General features: G+C 37.4%; 1 protein-coding gene across 3 annotated transcripts in view; it reads right to left on the bottom strand.

The window, feature by feature from the left end:
• Positions 1-19,291, bottom strand: part of SMARCC1 (SWI/SNF related, matrix associated, actin dependent regulator of chromatin subfamily c member 1) — a 124,508-nt gene that overhangs the window by 72,420 nt on the left and 32,797 nt on the right. For all 3 annotated transcript variants that reach the window (XM_061128726.1, XM_061128724.1, XM_061128725.1), the window contains exons 8-13: positions 17,721-17,796; positions 12,135-12,260; positions 9,154-9,275; positions 6,251-6,375; positions 5,061-5,120; positions 638-675 (exon numbers count right to left, since the gene is read on the bottom strand). In XM_061128726.1, the coding sequence (XP_060984709.1) occupies positions 638-675; positions 5,061-5,120; positions 6,251-6,375; positions 9,154-9,275; positions 12,135-12,260; positions 17,721-17,796 (547 nt within the window). The remainder of the gene's footprint in view (positions 1-637; positions 676-5,060; positions 5,121-6,250; positions 6,376-9,153; positions 9,276-12,134; positions 12,261-17,720; positions 17,797-19,291) is intronic.

Genomic DNA, 19,291 nt, shown 5'->3' with positions numbered 1-19,291 from the left:
GTTCTATGACTCACTGAAAAAGAAAAAAGAGAACTATTCATTTTCAGCATTAAGGAAGTTATTTCAAGGAGCTTAAGGATTAGTTACACATCTTAACAAAGAGATTACAGCCTGAATAAATAGTGGGGCCATTTATTTAAAGAGAAGCAAACCCTGCCTGAAATCCAACATCATCCAAGAGCTTAATTATTCTTGTCTCCAAAGCAGAACCGATGTAACATGAAATAACTGTAAAACTCAGAAGAGGGGACGAGTGTGATCAAAAGCTTCCTCAGCCGTGGCCTGGGGCTGCACTAACAGAACAGGGAGTGAGAAAGTCAAAGCGAGGCGCTGTCCCTGCTCACCTGGAACTCTGTGCAGCTGGTCATTCACACAAAACCAGCAGAGAAATGGAACCAGAAACCACAGTACATGAGAAACGCTTACCTGGGAGAATGGCAATGTCCTCTTGCTAACATTGTAGGCGGTCAAGAAAGACAAACTATTTGGCGGGGAAGGGTTGTTAAACAGAAATTTAAAAAATCAAAAGGATCTCAGAATATTTCTAAGGACGCTTGCAGTTCAGTATTTCTACTGCTGAACACATAGGACCCTTAAGAGTTACCGCTGCACCAGGCTTAACTAAATAAATCATTACCTTTCCTCCTGTCGTGACTGTTTCTTCATCCTGCTCATCTGCAAAATCAAACATGGAACTGATTTAACAGGTAAATGCTCTTTGGATTACTTGGAAACTTTAAGGTTTAAGGAAACGATACTGGACAGAGACAAGGCAAAAAGGAGAGCATTAATAAAGCAAATTCACCGTGAATAATTCAGTAAATGAGATCTGTACACAGGAGCATAGAGCTAAGTAAAAATTCAAAGCACAAATCATTAAAGATTTCCAACAATAGGGAATTTATAATTAATTACTGCTTGGCCTACAATCTTAGTCACGATGTTACTTAATAACAGGTAAGGGACTTGATTAGGGCTCCGGCCTCCTGCGGTTTAGTGAAACAAAGTAATGACATTTTGGCTCCCAGAGGAAATGAGTAAAGAATGAGGAGTAAAGATGGAGGTGATAATCAATCCCTATGGACAAAGTTCTGGTAAGAATGTTTATATACCTTGAGGATAGGGACTCCAGGACCTAAATGCTAGCCTTGCAAAAGAACAGAGGCAAGTCCAGGTATAATTTAAATAGCTGACTTCCACAACAGAAAGGCAGGTAACTTTCCACAGCGGGAAGGGTGAGAGGTTATGGCACAAATAATTACATTACTAACTTCCTGTAATATTTTTAATATAATTATTCTGACTCTTGGCAGTGATGAAGCACTGTAAAGCTGAAGGAGAATACAAGGAAGCCATCTTTTCAGTATTTTGCCATTATTCATTCAACAAATATTTCTAAGAATCTGCTACTTTAAAAGCACTAAATATAACTGCTCATACTAGGGGTCAGGACCTCTAGCCCACAGGCTAAATCTGGCCCACTGCTTGTTTCTGTAGGGCATCTGGGAAAGTGACTGGGTGTGTTCCTAACCGACAGTTAACCAATAGGAAGGGCGGTGCTCTGTGCCTAGACCGTGGCACAACACAGCTTGTGATAAATTTCTGCAGCTTGAAATTTTGGTGTTAGGCAGAGAGTACCCTACATGACCAATAAAAACACTGATCTTGGCCTCTCAAAGGGGCTTCTGCGGCTGGAAACACTGCATGCGTGCAGCCACAGGAAGCATGCTCTGTGCGACCCCTTGGGTGAGCGAGCGCGCGGGAGGAAGCCTGCACACGGCCTCGGCCTGCGTCATCTTCCCTGACGACCTGCTCGTGCTGCCCATGTCGCTCTGATGTGTGTCAGCTGCAGGTACAACTAAACGCTGAGTTCCACCAGTCCTTCCAGACAATCTCCAAACCTGGGCATGGTCTTGCAGATTCCTATCTCACCTTCAAGTGAAGAGTGATTTTTGCATTTCTGAATGATGAAATATAAAAAATTAACTGAAATTCAAATTCAGTGTCCATAAATAAAAGTTTTATTGGAATAAGCCATGATTATTTGTTTATATATTATGGATGGCTGCATCTGTATTATAATGGCAAACTTGACTAGTTGTACCAGAAACCTTATAGCCCAAAATGCCTAAAATATTTACTATCTGGCCCTTTTTAGAAAAAAAATTTGCCAACCCCTACTTTAGAGGATATAAATATATCCTTTAGACGATATAAATATAGTATTTTGACAGGTAATAAGGAACTAGCATTCCAACATTTAACTTAATTTTATGTATTATCTACTTTGCACCAGTCACTGTCCAAATGTTAAAGACACAACGATGAACAAGAAAAAGCCCCTGTATTTATGGAGCTTACATTCCAGTTATGACTGGCAGGAGATTGAAGTGAAAATAAAAGATATCGAATGCTGACAACTGCTATATGGAAAATAAAAACAATGTATTTCAGAGAGGAATTGAGTGGGTAGATCTTTCAGAGCCTATATACAGGGAAGCCTCTCTGAAAAGGTGACATTTAAGCTAAAACTTGAGAGAAGGACAAAGCAAGCATTTCACAGAGAGAAAGAAGCCAAATCAAAGGGCCTCAGGTGGGGATGTACCTGATGACTTCACAAAACTGAAAGACCACTGTGAGCATGAGAGAAGCTGAAAGAAACGAGCAGAGTGCAACGAAACAAAGCGCTGCACCACCGACAGACCTGGGCCTGCATCTGTGCTGTCTCTCTTAGGAGCTGTAAGCTCAGGAATGCTCCTGAACCCCGGAAGTCTTCATTTCCTAATCAATAAATTGGGGCCAACATGGTTTTATGCAAAAATGCAAACATATATAGAATGACACCTGACATGTACTCATGTAACATAAAGATGGACACTGTTCCTTGATTTTTAAATCAGAAACAAATAGCCACAAAGAGGTAATGCGGTAAGTTACAGTATTACCAAAATTAGTCCTCCTACTCTGCACAGGGACTATTTTTTTCTGAGGAAGTGACTAACAGAAAGAAATCTGGGTAAAACTGTCAAAAATGAACTTCTGTCCTTTGGGTCATAGTAAACCAAAGGATAATCAACTTCTCACTAAATGCTGGCAGTACAATAATCAAATTATACTATTTCATTTTAGTTTAACAGATTTCATCCTTGAGGGAGTCTTGGTACCCAATGGAAAAACACTTCTGATAATACAATATACTGATTCCTAGATGATAATACAATATACTGATTCCTAGATGATTCCTCCTGCCAGGTATGGGCAAATGCACTCTCACCTCAGCCCCTGGATATTGACCTTTCAGAGATCTCAAGAAAGAAATGACTGGGTATACTTAGCTTGGTAGCATATAAGGCAAAATATGGGTCAGTTAAAACAATGAACAACTCCCAGTTGATGGATCAGTCAGGTTATAGCCAATGCAGAAAGTCAAATGTTTAAATAATCCTTGGGAAGCCTGTTGGTCCGTGGATGAAAAGTCAGGACAGAAACTTCAGATTCCAAAGAATCAAACCCTTCAGTTATGGTCAGCAGCATCTGCAAGCACAGCCCTCCTGACTGAGACCTCAACCTGCTCACTAACACAAAGGGAAAATCTCCTATACCTAGCACTAAAACTCTTTATCCAGTCAGGACCCCAATCTTTCCCTAATCATGGCTTCAATTTGACTCCTCTTATAAAGTCTACTACGAAACTACTACTCAACAGACACCTCACTTTTAAAACAACAATTTTCTACTCCCTTAAAACTATGGAATAATTCTTTTTAGGAATTTAACTTTTAAAATATAAACTAGCATTCTGTTTAATAAACTGTCCCAGTGAAGATTATTCAAGTCTTAAGAATATTTTACACTGCCACAGTACTGAGAATATAGAACAAAATACTGTATATCATTAGCTTTTGTGTTCTTGGCCTTTCAGTCAGTGAATAAGTGATGGTTATAAAACAGACAATATAAATTTATGGACAATGAAAATTATTACTAGCTATTTAAAATCTATATTCTGTTATTAATGTTAAAAAGTTATGAAAGAAGCATTTTGATAGTAACTTTATTTTGTTGACCTGATAGCACCTCTCCATAAACTGTCATCAGGACAATTTTCTGCTTTACTTTCAACATAATCAAAGCCAGAATCATCCATTGATGTCCAATGACAGGCTTGAAGCCAGAAAAAGCAGGATGTATTTAGTGAAATGAAGTAGAAAAACGCTCCCCAACACCCACTCATATCTGCCATCAAGAATCACAGCAGTTAATCTGAAATACACAATTCATCTGACTAGGAGACAGGAAAGCCAAAACTCTTTTTCCACATAAGGAGATCTTGAATATCCCCATTAGGTCTAAAATTCCATCAATTCATAAATTTAATGTATACTGAAAATACCAGGATCCCCTTTGACTTTCACAAATGAACAAAGTAATCAAGATCATTACTTCATACATAACTTTCACGAAAAAAGATGTTTCAAACTATTTTTAAAAACTGGAACAAATGACTACACTCTTTTCTACCCTCACAGCACATCTAAGAGACGTTACTTGTGAAAATGTACTCGATAACCTGAAAATACAGTAGAAGGATAATGTGACTCTTATTTTATCCTGTTAAGGAAACTTTCTGTTGGGTTACAAGTATTAACAGTCAACAGATTTTTGTTCTGAAGACATAATCAATTTGCACGTATCATGAAACAAGTATTTCAAGGCAGATTATAAAAAGTGCTTTAAAAAAAAAAGTGCTTTAACTACAACCGTTTCTTTAAAACTCAGATATTATGATTTAGGTATCATACTACCACTTTTGCTGGTTTGCAGGAAAACATTATGCTGAGAAAAAGAAATTCCTAAGAATGCAAAGAATGGACCATAAGAAATTAAATTTCCTAATACAGGAGAAAAACTAAACAACAGTGGCACTAACACAGCCACAGTAAGTACCTGTGCTGGAAAGCACAGCAACTAAAGTGACACCTCTCAGTGAAGAAAGGATTCGCAAAGGAGCTGACGTATCTGAGACAAAACAACACGAAACTACAGATTTTGATTTTTACCTAGATCTGCCACAGTTCCTCCTTTAACAGGTGTATTTTCACTATCTTTCTTTGGGTTTACTAGAAAGAAAAAAAAAAATCATGTTTTAAGGGGAAAGTTCTACTTGTTTTTAAGAAAACAGAATAGAAGATTAAAAAACACATGAATCTCAGGGCAACTCTACTGTCATTCAGTACTCACCTTCAAGTAACTATCTTAAGCTCAGTAAGAAATATTAACACAAAGTAACAGACTATATTTTGTATTAATTAAATAAGCAGAACTCTTCTGTCATCATAAAAGTAAACAGTACAGAAATATAGAGAAAACCCTGAAAAGAACCTTTTAACCCCTTTATCAAAAGCATGTTTTATTATTTTTTTGTATACTTGTGTATCCCCATTTGTGTGCCATTCATTAAGACAGACAAATTGAGGGAGCACTGATACCTTTCACATCTACGGAGACTTGAAAACATCCTGAGGGTTTTAAATCTTACAGGTGTAAAGTTATCATACTGTGCTTAATCCTTAGTATTGTTTTTATCTCATGTTATAATGCACCTATGTTCCTTCCATGTATTTTTAGTTACATCTCCTTTTTTTTGTTCTTTTGGCTTCACCACAAGGCATGCAGGATCTTAGTTCCTCAACCAGGGATCAAACCCTGCACCCCTGCAATGGAAGCACAGAGTGTTAACCAATGGACGCCAGGGAAGTCCTCTTTTATTTTTAAGAGCCTCTGTGTCCATGAGTAGATCATAACTAGCCCTGTGTCAATGGAAACTTAGTTTATTTATCTTCAATTTTTCATTACTCTGTAATCAACATTCTTTTATACTTATTTTTACATATACATGCAATTATTTAATAGGGATTCTGAAATTAAGACTGCGACTGGATGTATACTTTTTTTTTTGGCTACACCACGCAGCAAGCATGTGGAATCTCAGTTCCCTGACCAGGGATTGAACCTGTCCATGTCCCCTGCGTTAGAAGCACAAAGCCTTAATCAGTGGACTGCCAGGAAAGTCCCTGGATGTACCCATTTTAAAATTTAAGAGATAGCCAAATCATGTTAAGTGGCTTCATCAATTTATACTTTCACTGAGAACTAGGGACATACAGCAAGGAGAGAATCATCCCATGGCACTGCTGAGAGTGATTAAATCACATCTAACATTCTCATGTCTACACAAAAGGATACAAACCATTCTTTGGAAGAACCACTTCCTCTATGTTGGGTACAGGTGTTGGGTCTTCCATGTCCTTGGTAAGATCTTCTTGCTCATCTTCCTCTTTCTGACTTCTCCGCTTCCCATAAAGACTAGCTTGGCTAAGACACAAAAAATATGTGAACACAAGACTATAGCTACTTATAGCAAACAATTTCAGAGATTTTAACTACATTGTTGGAATCTATGCTCAGAATCACTTTAACAGACAAACACAAATCCAAACAAATTAAGATACATTCCCCAAATTACATCTAACCTGTCAAAAGGAAAATAAAAATTACAGGGCATAAGAGATGGCCACAGAAATTCTATAATTCAAACTGCAGACAGTATCCTAAAATGCAATTGCATCAGTGTAGCAAAAACACCCTCTGCTATGGAAATACAACAAGTATTTTAAAGATCATAAAGAATCACACAAGAAATTTTCTCGAAGATATATACAACTAACTGGGTGGTTTGGGTTTTTCTTTTGGTTTGTTTGTTTTTTGTATTCTTCCTGGCTCTCTGTATCATCCAAACACCAGGAACCGCAAAGTAAAAATCACTAAAGGCAGTTCAGTTCAGTCACTCAGTCGTGTCTGACTCTTTGTGACACCATGAATCACAGCACGCCAGGCCTCCCTGTCCATCACCAACTCCCAGAGTTTACTCAAACTCATGTCCATCGAGTTGGTGATGCCATCCAGCCATCTCATCCTCTGTCGTCCCCTTCTCCTCCTGCCCCCAATCCCTCCCAGCATCAGGGTCTTTTCCAATGAGTCAACTAAAGGCAGACTTAATATTTAAATTTGTAAAAATTCCCATTGCTCTTTCATCAATTCAAGCAAATCAACATCTATTTTTAAAACTAACACACACAAGAAAGCCTATTTAAAGTTCACACAAAAATGGACTGATTCCTTATCTTGAAGAATTACAGGATGAAAATCATGAACTTCCTCATTCAATGTGATGTGTATTGACACAAAAAAAGGAATACAAGGATCAAAAAGGACCAAAAAAAAAAAAAAAATACTACCTTCAGAGAGATAGTCAAGTGACAGTTAAGCTAAACCTTGGGAACTAAAACAATTCACTAAAAAGTTGGCAGTGTTTCAGGATGATGAGTAAAAGCATAAGGAAAAAAAAAATTCTGTTTTGGGCTAGTAATTTAGAATATACTGACAAGAAAATGAGAACGGAGAAATAGAGTGCAGACTCCTCACACTGCTGAGAATGCACACAGCTCTCCTTCTCCAGGGACAACATGGTGGCACAGGTGAGACTAAGGTATACAGTGTAAAGATAATTTTTAAAATAAAAATCATAGGACAGATTTTTAAGCCTATGAAATTAAAGGGAGCAGACAGAGCAAATACTTTAAAAGCAAGAAAAGATGCGAGGAAGACGAACATAACAAATGTTAGGAAAACAGGTTTCAACATGTTTTGGTTAGATAGAGTATTCTAAGGGGGAATTTAAATGAGCAAAGTCCTGCTCATTAGAAGGCAGATGCATATATTAAAGTACATGCATACATTTACTTTGGGAACGTCAATGTGGTGGGTTTTATACTCAAAAGAGTGACACTTCCCTGGTGGCTCAATGGTAAAAAACCCACCTGCCAAAGCAGGAGATGTGGGTTCAATCCCTGGGTTGGCAAGATTCCTGGAGAAGGAAATGGCAGTCTAATCCAATAGTCTTGCTGGGAAATCCCACGAACAGAGGAGCTAGGCAGGCTACAGTCCATAAGATCACAAAAGAGTTGGACATGACTTAGCGACTATAAACAACAATACTTACAGTAGAGGCTAAATGCCACCACTGTGAGTTTCCTGGACATAACATTTTAGTTCTGTGGCCACTCCTATCCTAGCAGCCCATCTTAGGTCATAAAGGGAAAAGCAACATATTAATTTCAGGCCCCAAAACACTTGGAAAAGTTGTTATATTACAGGTAGCTCTGAAATCACTGAACATCAACAGTACATTTCAGAATTCATGAAACTTATTTCCTAAATTTGTAAGTTTTGGAAATAAGGTTACAACCTTATTTATATATATAAGGTGACAACCTCCTCAACCCCCAAATAATCTATTTTAACAACAAATACATGTGACTTCACAAAAATAACAAAAATCTTTTATGTATCTGTGACCAACTCATTATTATTATTTATGAGACTAAGAGTTTCTTAAATTCTCTAAAAGCTTCTACACATGTTTTAAGAATGCTTCAAGTAACCTCTCAAGAAATAATGTGACTTAAGGCATGCTCCGGGCAGCAAAAGGCAAATGTGGCTAAAGAAAGTCACAAAAGGAAACTAAAGGAAAGAAGATATTGGCACTGTGAAGATATACTTGACAATAGCCAGAAATTCAACTAATTCACGACCACATGAGAAGAATAAATTTGGGAAACTCTCATCTTCTAAAACTAAACTGTAACCTTTAAGAAACTGTTTAAAATATATTTTGAGCTAGACAACCCTGAAATTATTAAGTATTTACTTAATAAACATTTATTATGTACATAACATATACTATGTACTATGGACCATATATTATCTACTTCAGGGCAGAACTATACAAGGTCTTTAAAAGTCTCACTTAATCCTCACAAGAACCTATTCAATAGAAACCAAAACCTCCACTCAAGCAAGATTCACTATGTGACTTACTGAACACGGCACTACACTAAACATGCAGAACATAAAACAGAGGTTCCCTCCTCTGTAAGTCACTTGGATCACATACAGAACCAGCTGGTAAAAACAGGGAAAGACAATACCAACTCAGACATTACTATAGCCAAACACCCAATGTAAATGAAAACTCTGGGAAGTCCTTCAGAGTCTGTTTCAGTGCCTCTTGTATCACGGTGCCGCTCTTACCCTTTCTTCCCACTCTTCTTCCGGGATTCTGTGGGTGTGGGGGGCGGAGGGGAAGGTGAATGTTTCCTCTTTCGAGCATTAGCTGATGCTTTTCTATCTCTTCTCTCTGGACTTCTGACTGGCTAGGAAGAAGGAAATGGAAATAAATATCAGCCAGCTTTGCTGATGCCTCAGTTTCCACAAATCCTGTCCAAAACTAAGATTTCACAAAGAAGATGTCAAACCTACTAGCTCAGAGTAAATGAAAGGCACAACATGAAGCATCCTGGACCATTAGAAGTCAGAAGACTTTCCCTACCTTCCAGGTGACACACCATCGATAGATATCTAAGAACCATTCCACAGGGATTCAAACTATGCTACAGAACAGACATGCTCAAACCCCGTACAACTAAAAACTGTTCCTGTTCAAATTCTGTGTTGGGCGGGGGGGGGGTGGGGGGGGGTGGGAAGGAGGGGAAACATTTACAATAACCACTGGAAAAAGCATGAAACACATGCTATTAAATTAATGAAATATGAAGACTGGCTGAATAACCATGTGAAAGAGAACCAGAAACTACTCCTAGTTCATCATTAAAAGAAACAGATGACTCAAAAGAAGTAAAATTTAATAAGACTGCAAGTTTTTATTTAAAAGCCAACCCACGAGAATAAAAGTATTCCTGTTTGCAGATGACATGATCTTACACATGGAAAAAGAATCCACAAAAACACTATCAGAGCTAATAAATGAGCTCAGTAGTTGTAAGATGGGCTTCCCTGGTAGCTCAGCTGAAAAGAATCCACCTCCAATGCAGGAGACACCACTTCGATTCCTGACTCGGGAAGTTCCCTTGGAGAAGGGATAGGCTACCCATTCCAGTATTCTTGGGCTTCCCTGATGGCTCAGACGGTAAAAGCCACCTGTAATGCAGGAGACCTGGGTTCGATCCCTGGGCTGGGAAGATTCCCTGGAGGAGGGCATAGCAACCTACTCCAGTATTGTTGCCTGGAGAATTCCCATGGACAGAAGAGCCCAGCGGGCTATAGTCCACGAGGTCACAGAGAATCGGACATGGCTGAGAAGCTAAGCACAGCACAGAGTTGTAAGATATCCCATAAACCAATACACAAAATTCAGTCTGTAGGTGATAATTACCAATTTAAAAGAACGGATCATGATAAAGAAAATACACCTAAAATGACCCAAAGTACTTATCTGAGGTTAAAAAAAGAATCAGAGATTAAAACATCAATTAAACATCAATGTCCTCTGGTACCCTCACACTCCTTACAACTATCCATTTCCTTTCAGAAGCTCTGTAGCATCAAATTCAGAATGTGGATTATCTTACAGGCCGATCAAAGAAGTTTTTGTTTGTGGCCACAACCAAATGGCATACAGGATCTTAATTCCCCAACAGGAGACTGAACCCATTCCCTCTGCAGTAGAAGCACGGTGTCTTAACCACTGGACCGCTGGAAAAATCCCCTGATCAGAGAAGTTTAAAAGAAGATCTAAACCACATATCTCTGATTGTACAGTGGGAAGTTAAAGTTTTAAAGGGGGATATTAAATTAGTTTTTATATAATCCCCCCTAAAATAAGTGAATAAACAACCTAAATCTGAGCAGGAGTAGATCTGAATATGCCAAGTCAATAATGTAGTGTGGAAATCAGAGTATTTTCATTAACAAAAGACTCAGCTTGAAATACATTAAGGAGAAACAAATACATAAGCATATAAGTGAGATGGCTGAATGGCAATGCTGACTCAGTGGACATGAGTTTGAACAAACTCAGGGAGATAGTGAAAGGCAGAGAAGCATGGTGTGCTGCAGTTCATGGGGTTGCAAAGAATTGGACATGACTCAGCAAATGAACAACAACATAAGTGGGGGGAAGAGTAAAATTAAAAAAAAATTTAAGTCAAATTCCAAATAAAATAGGAACAAATTAAAAAGATATGAAAAAGACTCAGCTTTTAAATATTTCTTTTTTTAATATTTTTTCTTAAAAATAAAGAATCTTCAGTATGTGACAAACAGTTTTAGTTAAGAAAGTTTCAGGGCTGAAAATAGGTACGAAAGAACTGTATGTTCTAAATTATTTGTTAAATGTATCATGTCTCAAGATTTTTTTCAGAAAACTAAAATACAAGACAAAAAGCAAACATGTTAAGTGTCCCCAGCAAAATAGACATCTGGACTCACAGGTGTCCATCTGAAAATGTCATAACCCAACACGAACACATGTCAGCCTTCTTCTCAGACTCAAGTGTTTCTCTAGTGACACACCGACTTCTAAACTTGCAACTTATAAAGAAACATGGATAAATATTTAAGTGGCTTAAGGATTAAGTGTTAACTGTCAAGTTTGCCCACCTCAAAAGAGAACTGAACTATAATTTTTGAGACCTTTAAGGCCTACACTTTATTGTGTGTGCTAATTCACTTCAGTCATCTCCAACTCTGTGCGATCCTAGACTGTAGCCCACCAGGGTCCTCTGTTCATGGGGTTCTCCAGGCAAGAACACTGGAGTGGGTTGCTACACCCTCCTCCAACGGATCTTCCCCACCTAGGGACAGAACCTGTGTCTCTTACATCTCCTGCATTGGCAAGTGGGTTCTTTACCACTAGCGCTACCTGGGAAGCCCAACAAAGTTATTAAAAAATATTAAAATTAAATCAGTTTTCCTGTGGAAAATGATATTTAGTTTACAAAATTCATACTCAAGATCTAGAAACCAAAATCAGTTGTACCACCTTCCATACTGCATGACCCACTTTAAACCTTAATGACTCTCTGAGACTATCATGCTCCTTTTTGGGAGATGCCAGCTCCTGAGATGGTCGTTATGGTCATTTAGTAACTTTTTCTATACACTTGATGGCTGATGAGCCTTGCTTTGTACGTTAGTTTATTAATAAGATTTAATAAGATACAGGCCAAGGAAGAAAACACCAAGAGGAAAAAAAATGGTGCCAAACCAAATACCTCTTCATTCTTTGTTGAAATTCGCTGACGAAAACTCACGGGCTTCCTGTTCTCATCCACCTCATAATCCTCCTCATTCATCCATTCATTGAAAACATCAGTGTCCAAAATCCATTTTGCATGAACCTAAAATCACATCAAAGCATGAAGAGCTACACAAGTAATAAACTGCTATAGTTTTAAAGTACTCAAAATGAAATAAGCTGATTTATTATACTTAAAGCTTCAATTACATATAGTTTAAAAATACAACTATTAATGACATGAGTGGCAACTTAACCATGTCTAATTTTTATTCCATATCTTTGATTGAATAGTAAAAAAGCATCACAAGTTTTGTGTGCAGAGGTTTTGATAATCAAGACCCCTAAACTTTATGTCTTTTTATTTGATTTTATTAGGATATAACTAAAAAATAAAAGTGAAGACATTTAAGGTGTACACTGTGATTTGACGTATGTACACTTTGTGAAGGATTCCCCACCCCCAGTGAATCCATCACCTCACATATTTATCTCACGTGTGTGTTAGCATGCACATATGAGAACATGTAAGTCTACTCAGCAAATTTCAAGTCTAAAATACACTGCTTTCAACTTTTTTCATATTTGACATTAGCTCCTCAAACCTAATTCATCTTACAGCTGAAAACTGGTATTCCTATTTCTCTTACTCCCCAATCCCTGGCATCCACTTTTCCACTGTTTCTAGGAATAAATTTTTTTTTTAGATTCCACATATAAGTGATACCATATGGTATTCGTATTTCACTATGTGGTTCATTTCACTAATCGCGGCATCTTTATCTTCACAAAAATCAGTGACAAAAACATTCAAAAACAGAAGGCCCAAGATAATCATTTCCTTATGCATAAAGGATATCTCTATATTTATACATTCAGTAACATTCTAAGTAATTACAAAAGATAGATTTTAGATAAATTTCAAATTTCAAATGTCACAGCATTTGAAAACGTACTAGTTTTTCAAAATACTGAAAAGAATATATATATTTTAAAAGCAGAGCAGAAGATTCACATTGTACATTCTTCACTATCCAGAAAACCTTGGTAGAATTCTCTTGAGAAAGTATGTTAGGACAATATGAACAACTAACAATCATCTGTGCCAGTCATTCTGCTGAACACCTTACAAACAATATGATCTCATTTAATCCCTCTAAAGCAATGCAGGTTAGCCTATCCAGTTTTCCAATCAGCAAAAGGGGCACAGTGTCAGTAACCTGCCTACTTACTTACCCTACTAGAGAGAAAACTTGGATTTGCACTGAGTTCTGCCTAAGCTCTTAAACTACTATGCTCTGTTAATCTTTCTCATAAAAATACCTCCGCATCAGAATGTAATAGGATGTACAATCTTACATAAAACTAGCCCAGTTTCCTTACCTGTAAAATGATACTATGGTAAAATGCTATCAAGCCCAGTCCTAAACTTGTGATTAGTTTATAAGTTATAAACTTATATGCAGATTACATCACGGGACATGCTGGGCTGGATGAAGCACAAGCTGGAATCAAGGTTGCCAGGAGAAATATCAATAACCTCAGATATGCAGATGACACCAACCTCATGGCAGAAAGTGAAGAGGAACTAAAGAGCCTCTTGATGAAAGTGAAAGAGGAGACTGAAAAAGTTGGCTTAAAACTCAACATTCTACATGAGAGAAGACAGTTCATTTTCTTTTTCAAGTTTTCAATGAAAGAATGGTTTGGATATAACCTCTTAAGTTACCTTTAAAGGTAGTTTTTGTTGTTTTTTTAAATCATCTTCCCCGAAGATAATGGGACAACGCAAATATAGAGGAAATTGATATGCTTTACTGAGGGGTCAGATAGTAAACATTTTAGGCTTGCAAGCCATATGTTCTCTAGGTCTATTCAACTCTGCTGCTATAGTGTGAAATCAGCCACAGAATATATATAAATGAATGGGTTTGGTGATCTAATAAAATTTTATATGCAAAAACAGGTGGCTTTAATTTACCCAAGAGGATACAATTTGCCAATCTTTGTCAAAGGGAAACATAGTTTTATCCAATTGATACTCCATATACCAGACTTAGTAGAGGAAAAAATTTCAAAAAGTATAATTACTAAATGATTATTCTGAGATGATTAGTGAAATCCGAAGAGAATTATACAACTTTACTGATATAAAAGATGTAAATAAATAGGGAGATAAATTGCTTCCACAAATTGAGAGACTCAATACTGTAAAGACGTCAGTTCTCTCCAAGTTATTCTATAGATTAAATGTAATTCCAATCAAAACTTCAATGAGTTTAATTGGACCTCAACGAACTGATTCTTAATTTTATACATAAGAGCAAAGACCCAAGAGACTCCTGAAGAAAAAAGTGGGAGTACTATTCAGAACAAATCAACTAATTAAACTTCATAACTGCCAAGAAACAAACCACAACTTGTATAAAAGCTTACTTTTGACAGAAATGGCATGGGTCATGGGGAGAGAAATCCAGGTTCAGTATTTTCCCACCCTGAATGGAGAGCTGATCTAACACTACATCAAGAAAAAATCTTTCCTACATCATAACATGTTAAAAAATTAATTCCAAGAAGATTAAAGATCTATATACAAAATGCAAAACTAAAGAATAATTTTTAAAGATGATATAGGAAAATATCAAGATGACCTCAGTACTGAAAAACAAAAAGCTAAGCTTACTAGGAAAATCTATTTTTAATACAAGTAACTGGTGACATAACAAGGCATATTATTATGCAGAATATCTAAATAACATACACAAAGAAAAAAACAATGCAATGGAAAAAAGCAAGAGGTAGAAACAAGCACTTCATAGAAGAAACACCACAAGTTAAAGAATTCATGAAACGGTGGACAAAGCTATGTGTCACAGATGTAAAAAACACACACATGGTTACCAAGGGAGAAAGGGGGGAGACTGGGATTGACATGAACACACTACTCTACATAAAACAGATAATAAGAACCTTCTGTATAACTCAGGGAACTGCTCAGTGCTCTGTAATGACCTATATGGGACTAGAATCAAGGAAAGACTGGATCTATGTATAACCGATATATACTCTGCTGTACAGAAGAACACAACCCTGAAAATCAACTATGCTCCAATACAAACTTATTTTTAAAAAATGACCAGGTCAAGTGGCAACAATGAAATATGGACAGTAGACTAAAATGCTGTCAATGATAAATGTACTAAATTTGACAACTGTACTGTGCTTATGTATGAGAATCCCCTATTCCTAGCAAATATACACTTACTAGAATAAAGACCCATTCCATATGCATCTTTACCTCAAATGATTTGGAAAAAATATTTATATGCAAGTATCAAATATAAATAGTAACTTAAAAAGGGAATAAAATGTTAATAGGCAAATGTGGATGATGGGTATGCAGGTATGCCAAGTACTATTCTTTTTCTTGCAACTTTTCTGTAAGCTTGAAATCATTTCCAAATTAAAAGTTTATTTAAAGAAAGTGAAAGTGACTTCGCTCAATCGTGTCTGACTCTCTGTGACCCCTGTAGCCTACCAGGCTCCTCCATCCATGGGATTTTTCAGGCCAAGAGTACTGGAGTGGGCTGCCATTTCCTTCTCCAGCGAATCTTCCTGACGCAGGGATCAAACCCAGGTCTCCTGCATTGCAGACAGATGCTTTACCGTCTGAGCCACCAGGGAAGTTTATTTAAAACAAAAAGTATTTTTTGCTAACTCCATATGGAATCTAAAGCTCAAAGGCTCAAAGGCTGTCTCACTAAAGGTCACACAATTGGAAATAGGCTGAACCAGGTCTAAAATATAACACTTTGATCCAATTCAAGTGTTGCTTATCCTATATAAAAGTCAATAAAAAATCATGTATAATCACTCGTGGAAAATAGAGCTACCTGTAAAAACACTGGGATAGGGACAATACAAAAAGAGTTTGGAACATCTTTTGCCCCAGAATGTACGAGGTATGCAAAAATGAATCAAACAATGCCAAAAGATCACAGGAGGCAGCTTGAAAGAGTTTCCACTGGCCAAATTCAGATAATTTATCAAAATGTAGTAGTACTGTCAGTGTTCTGTGAGCACATGCAGAACACAGACACACATCAAGGGAGAATGGAAGAACTGTCCCCACTGCGAAATGCCACCTGCAAACAGACAGCATCAGTAACAGAAATTATTCATGGATGAGCAAACCTTCAGACAGAAATCCAATTAAAAAAAAGGATATCTCTACACTCTCAAAGTTTTTCCCTATAAAATATCTTAAATGTTGATGAGAAAAATGGTAATGTTACAGTGAGAAAACCAGGCAGACAGTATCTTAACAAATGATCCAACTATCAACCACAATGGGGAAAATGGACAATATGAGGTGCCCGGGATGATGCACTGAGAAGGAGACAATACTAGGTACGGAATGCTGCAGCCCAAAACGCATAGCCTGAACATCATCATGAGGAATATACAAACTGAAATCCAAGGACATCCTAGAACTGTAACAACAACAACTAACCTATGTATTTCAAAAATGACAATGTCACAGAAGGGAAAAAAAAAAAAAAGCTGAAAGTTTCAGATTAAAACAGAATAGAGGGGCTTCCCAGGTGGCTCAGTGGTAAAGAATCCACCTGTCAATGCAGGAGACATGGGTTCGATCCCTGGTCTGGGAAGATCCCACATGCGGCAGGACAAGTAAGCCCAAGCACCACAACTACCGGGCCTGTGCTCTAGAGTCCAGGAGGTGTAACTACTGAAGCCCTCACACCCTAGAGCCGAGCTCTGCAACAAGAGAAGCCGCTGCAGTGAGAAACCTGTGCACCACAGCTAGACAGCAGCCTCCACTCACAACCAGCGGCAGTGAAGCAGCAGCAAAGCCCAAGCAGCAATAAAGACCCAGCAAAGTAAAAAATAAAAATTAAAAAAAAAAAACCAGAATAGAGATGTAATAACTAAATGTAATGTGTGATCCTGAACTGGATCCTGGATCAGGGTAAAAACTTAAATATACTATAAAGCTTCTTGTATCAATGGGACAATTCGTGAAAATGGAATATGGGCCCTGTATCAGGTAATAAATTATTTCAATAATTAATAAGAGGGGAATCTGGAAGAAGAATATAAAACAATGCTTTGCTTTGTACTATTCTTGCAACTTTCAAATTTATTTCCACATTAAAAGCTGAAAACATTATATAGAAATGAACACTAGGACGAGTCTATATAAAAAGTCATGCAAGCACCGCTCCTAGCCTTCCTAAATGACATCAACGATGTTCAACTCCACTTCTAACACTCCTTTCTCAATATCTCAAACTACAATCTAACATGGCTTTGAGGTCTCCTCAAACATACTGCACACATCTGATCTAAGACCTGGATAATGAGGTCTTCAAGACGATAGGTATCTCCTAATAGGATGATAAGAAAGAAAGGTCATTACTCTGTATATATCTCTTTAAAAAAACACTATTGTTGAGAATAACTAAGAAGAGCTATTAACTTATGAAAGAGTAAATTTTGTTTTTACTTTTTTAAAAATTCTGTTTTAAAAAAGATCTCTCACCTTCCATGGTTTTTCTGGAATTGGTGGATCTTCAATTTCTGCATCAACATCATTACTATGGACCCAAGTATCATAGCTATAAAAAAAATGGAAAAAGAAATTAGAACCCAAATTCATTCACTCTGATCTAGAGGTACAAACACATTTTAGAAATACTGTTAGGATCCAGTAACAGCAAATTATCACATTCTTTTGTCTCTAACACTCTAACAAGAAAACTCTCCTGCAGAGGTCTACAGTAATCTTCACATTGTGAAACCCAAAGGTTAAGCCTCTGTGCACAGAATTTTAACACGTTAACTCCTCAAAGGATGTCCCTTACTTGTCCTCTAAGACAGAGCTATTATCTGGCATTCCTTCTGGACACTAGCCTCTCCTCCGTCTCTATTGCTAGTTTCTCCTCTCCTCCCAAACCTCTTTAACACCGAAGCCCCAAGTTTCAGTTTTTGGAACAATCCTCTTACCTATTCAATCCCTTGATGATCATCTCATGCAGTTCTATGGCTTCAAATATACACTGATGACTTGAAATCTTATATCTGCCTATCTGCCCTCTCCTCTGAATTCTGGACTCATAAATTCAACTGCCAATTCCACATCTCTCATTATATGTCAAATAAATCTTCCAAACCTAATACACTCAGAAGTCAACATATAATGCCATCCCAACCCCAACAACATGACCTAGCCAAAATCCCAATTCCATTCTTCTTGTTGTTATGGCCAAAATCTTTGGACGATATCCTTGACTTCACTCTCAATTACATCCTATAATCAAATTATCAACAACTTCTACCACTTCCACCTTCAAATTATGTCTGGAATATCTAACTTCTCACACTTCCATTCTGGCCCACAGCCCCTGGAATTCCATTTTTCACAGACCAACCAGAGCAGTTTCTTTTAAAAACTGTCAGTCCACACCACTCACTCTTTAAAACCTTCCAACTTGCACTGAACTCAAGAGCTAAAGTCAAAACCTTTACATTGGTTTGCCAAGGCTACATGATCTGGTCCTATGACCTCACCTCCTAGTACTCCCTCACTCGTGTTATACTCAACCCACATGGGCTTTAGTAACGTGCTTTAAATACACCAGGTGGGGGCCCCTTCATACCCTTTATATATGCTCCTCGCTACCCAGGTATCCATCTAGCTCACTCCCTCCTGTCTTCACATGTCTCTGCTCAATGGTTCTCTTATCAGTGAAATCCAACTCACTGATATAAATTACTCCCCGCCCACTGCTACAATTTTGAAATAAGTATAAAATCACCTACCAAGTTACCTACTTTATCAATGCTCCTATACTGGCCAGTAAATTATTATAAAACTAAGTCATAAGTAAATGAAATACAAATATGGTAACAAGCACTGGCTGGCTTTAGCCACTTCTCAAAAGTTAGTTCCAAAGTATTTGGCACAAGTATAGCTCAACATATCTATAAACAGCACTGTGGTAAGTTTTCTAGGAACATTTAAAAATGAACTGGCGGAAAAAAGTTCCTTTGCCAAATAATTAACTATAACAGGTAAAGATTATGATAGTGATTAAGCCTTACATTCTTTAA

The sequence above is a fragment of the Dama dama genome, chromosome 24 (genome assembly GCF_033118175.1).
Source record: "Dama dama isolate Ldn47 chromosome 24, ASM3311817v1, whole genome shotgun sequence".
NCBI classification, from domain to species: Eukaryota; Metazoa; Chordata; class Mammalia; order Artiodactyla; family Cervidae; genus Dama; species Dama dama.
This window is presented reverse-complemented; position numbering and strand designations above follow the sequence as displayed.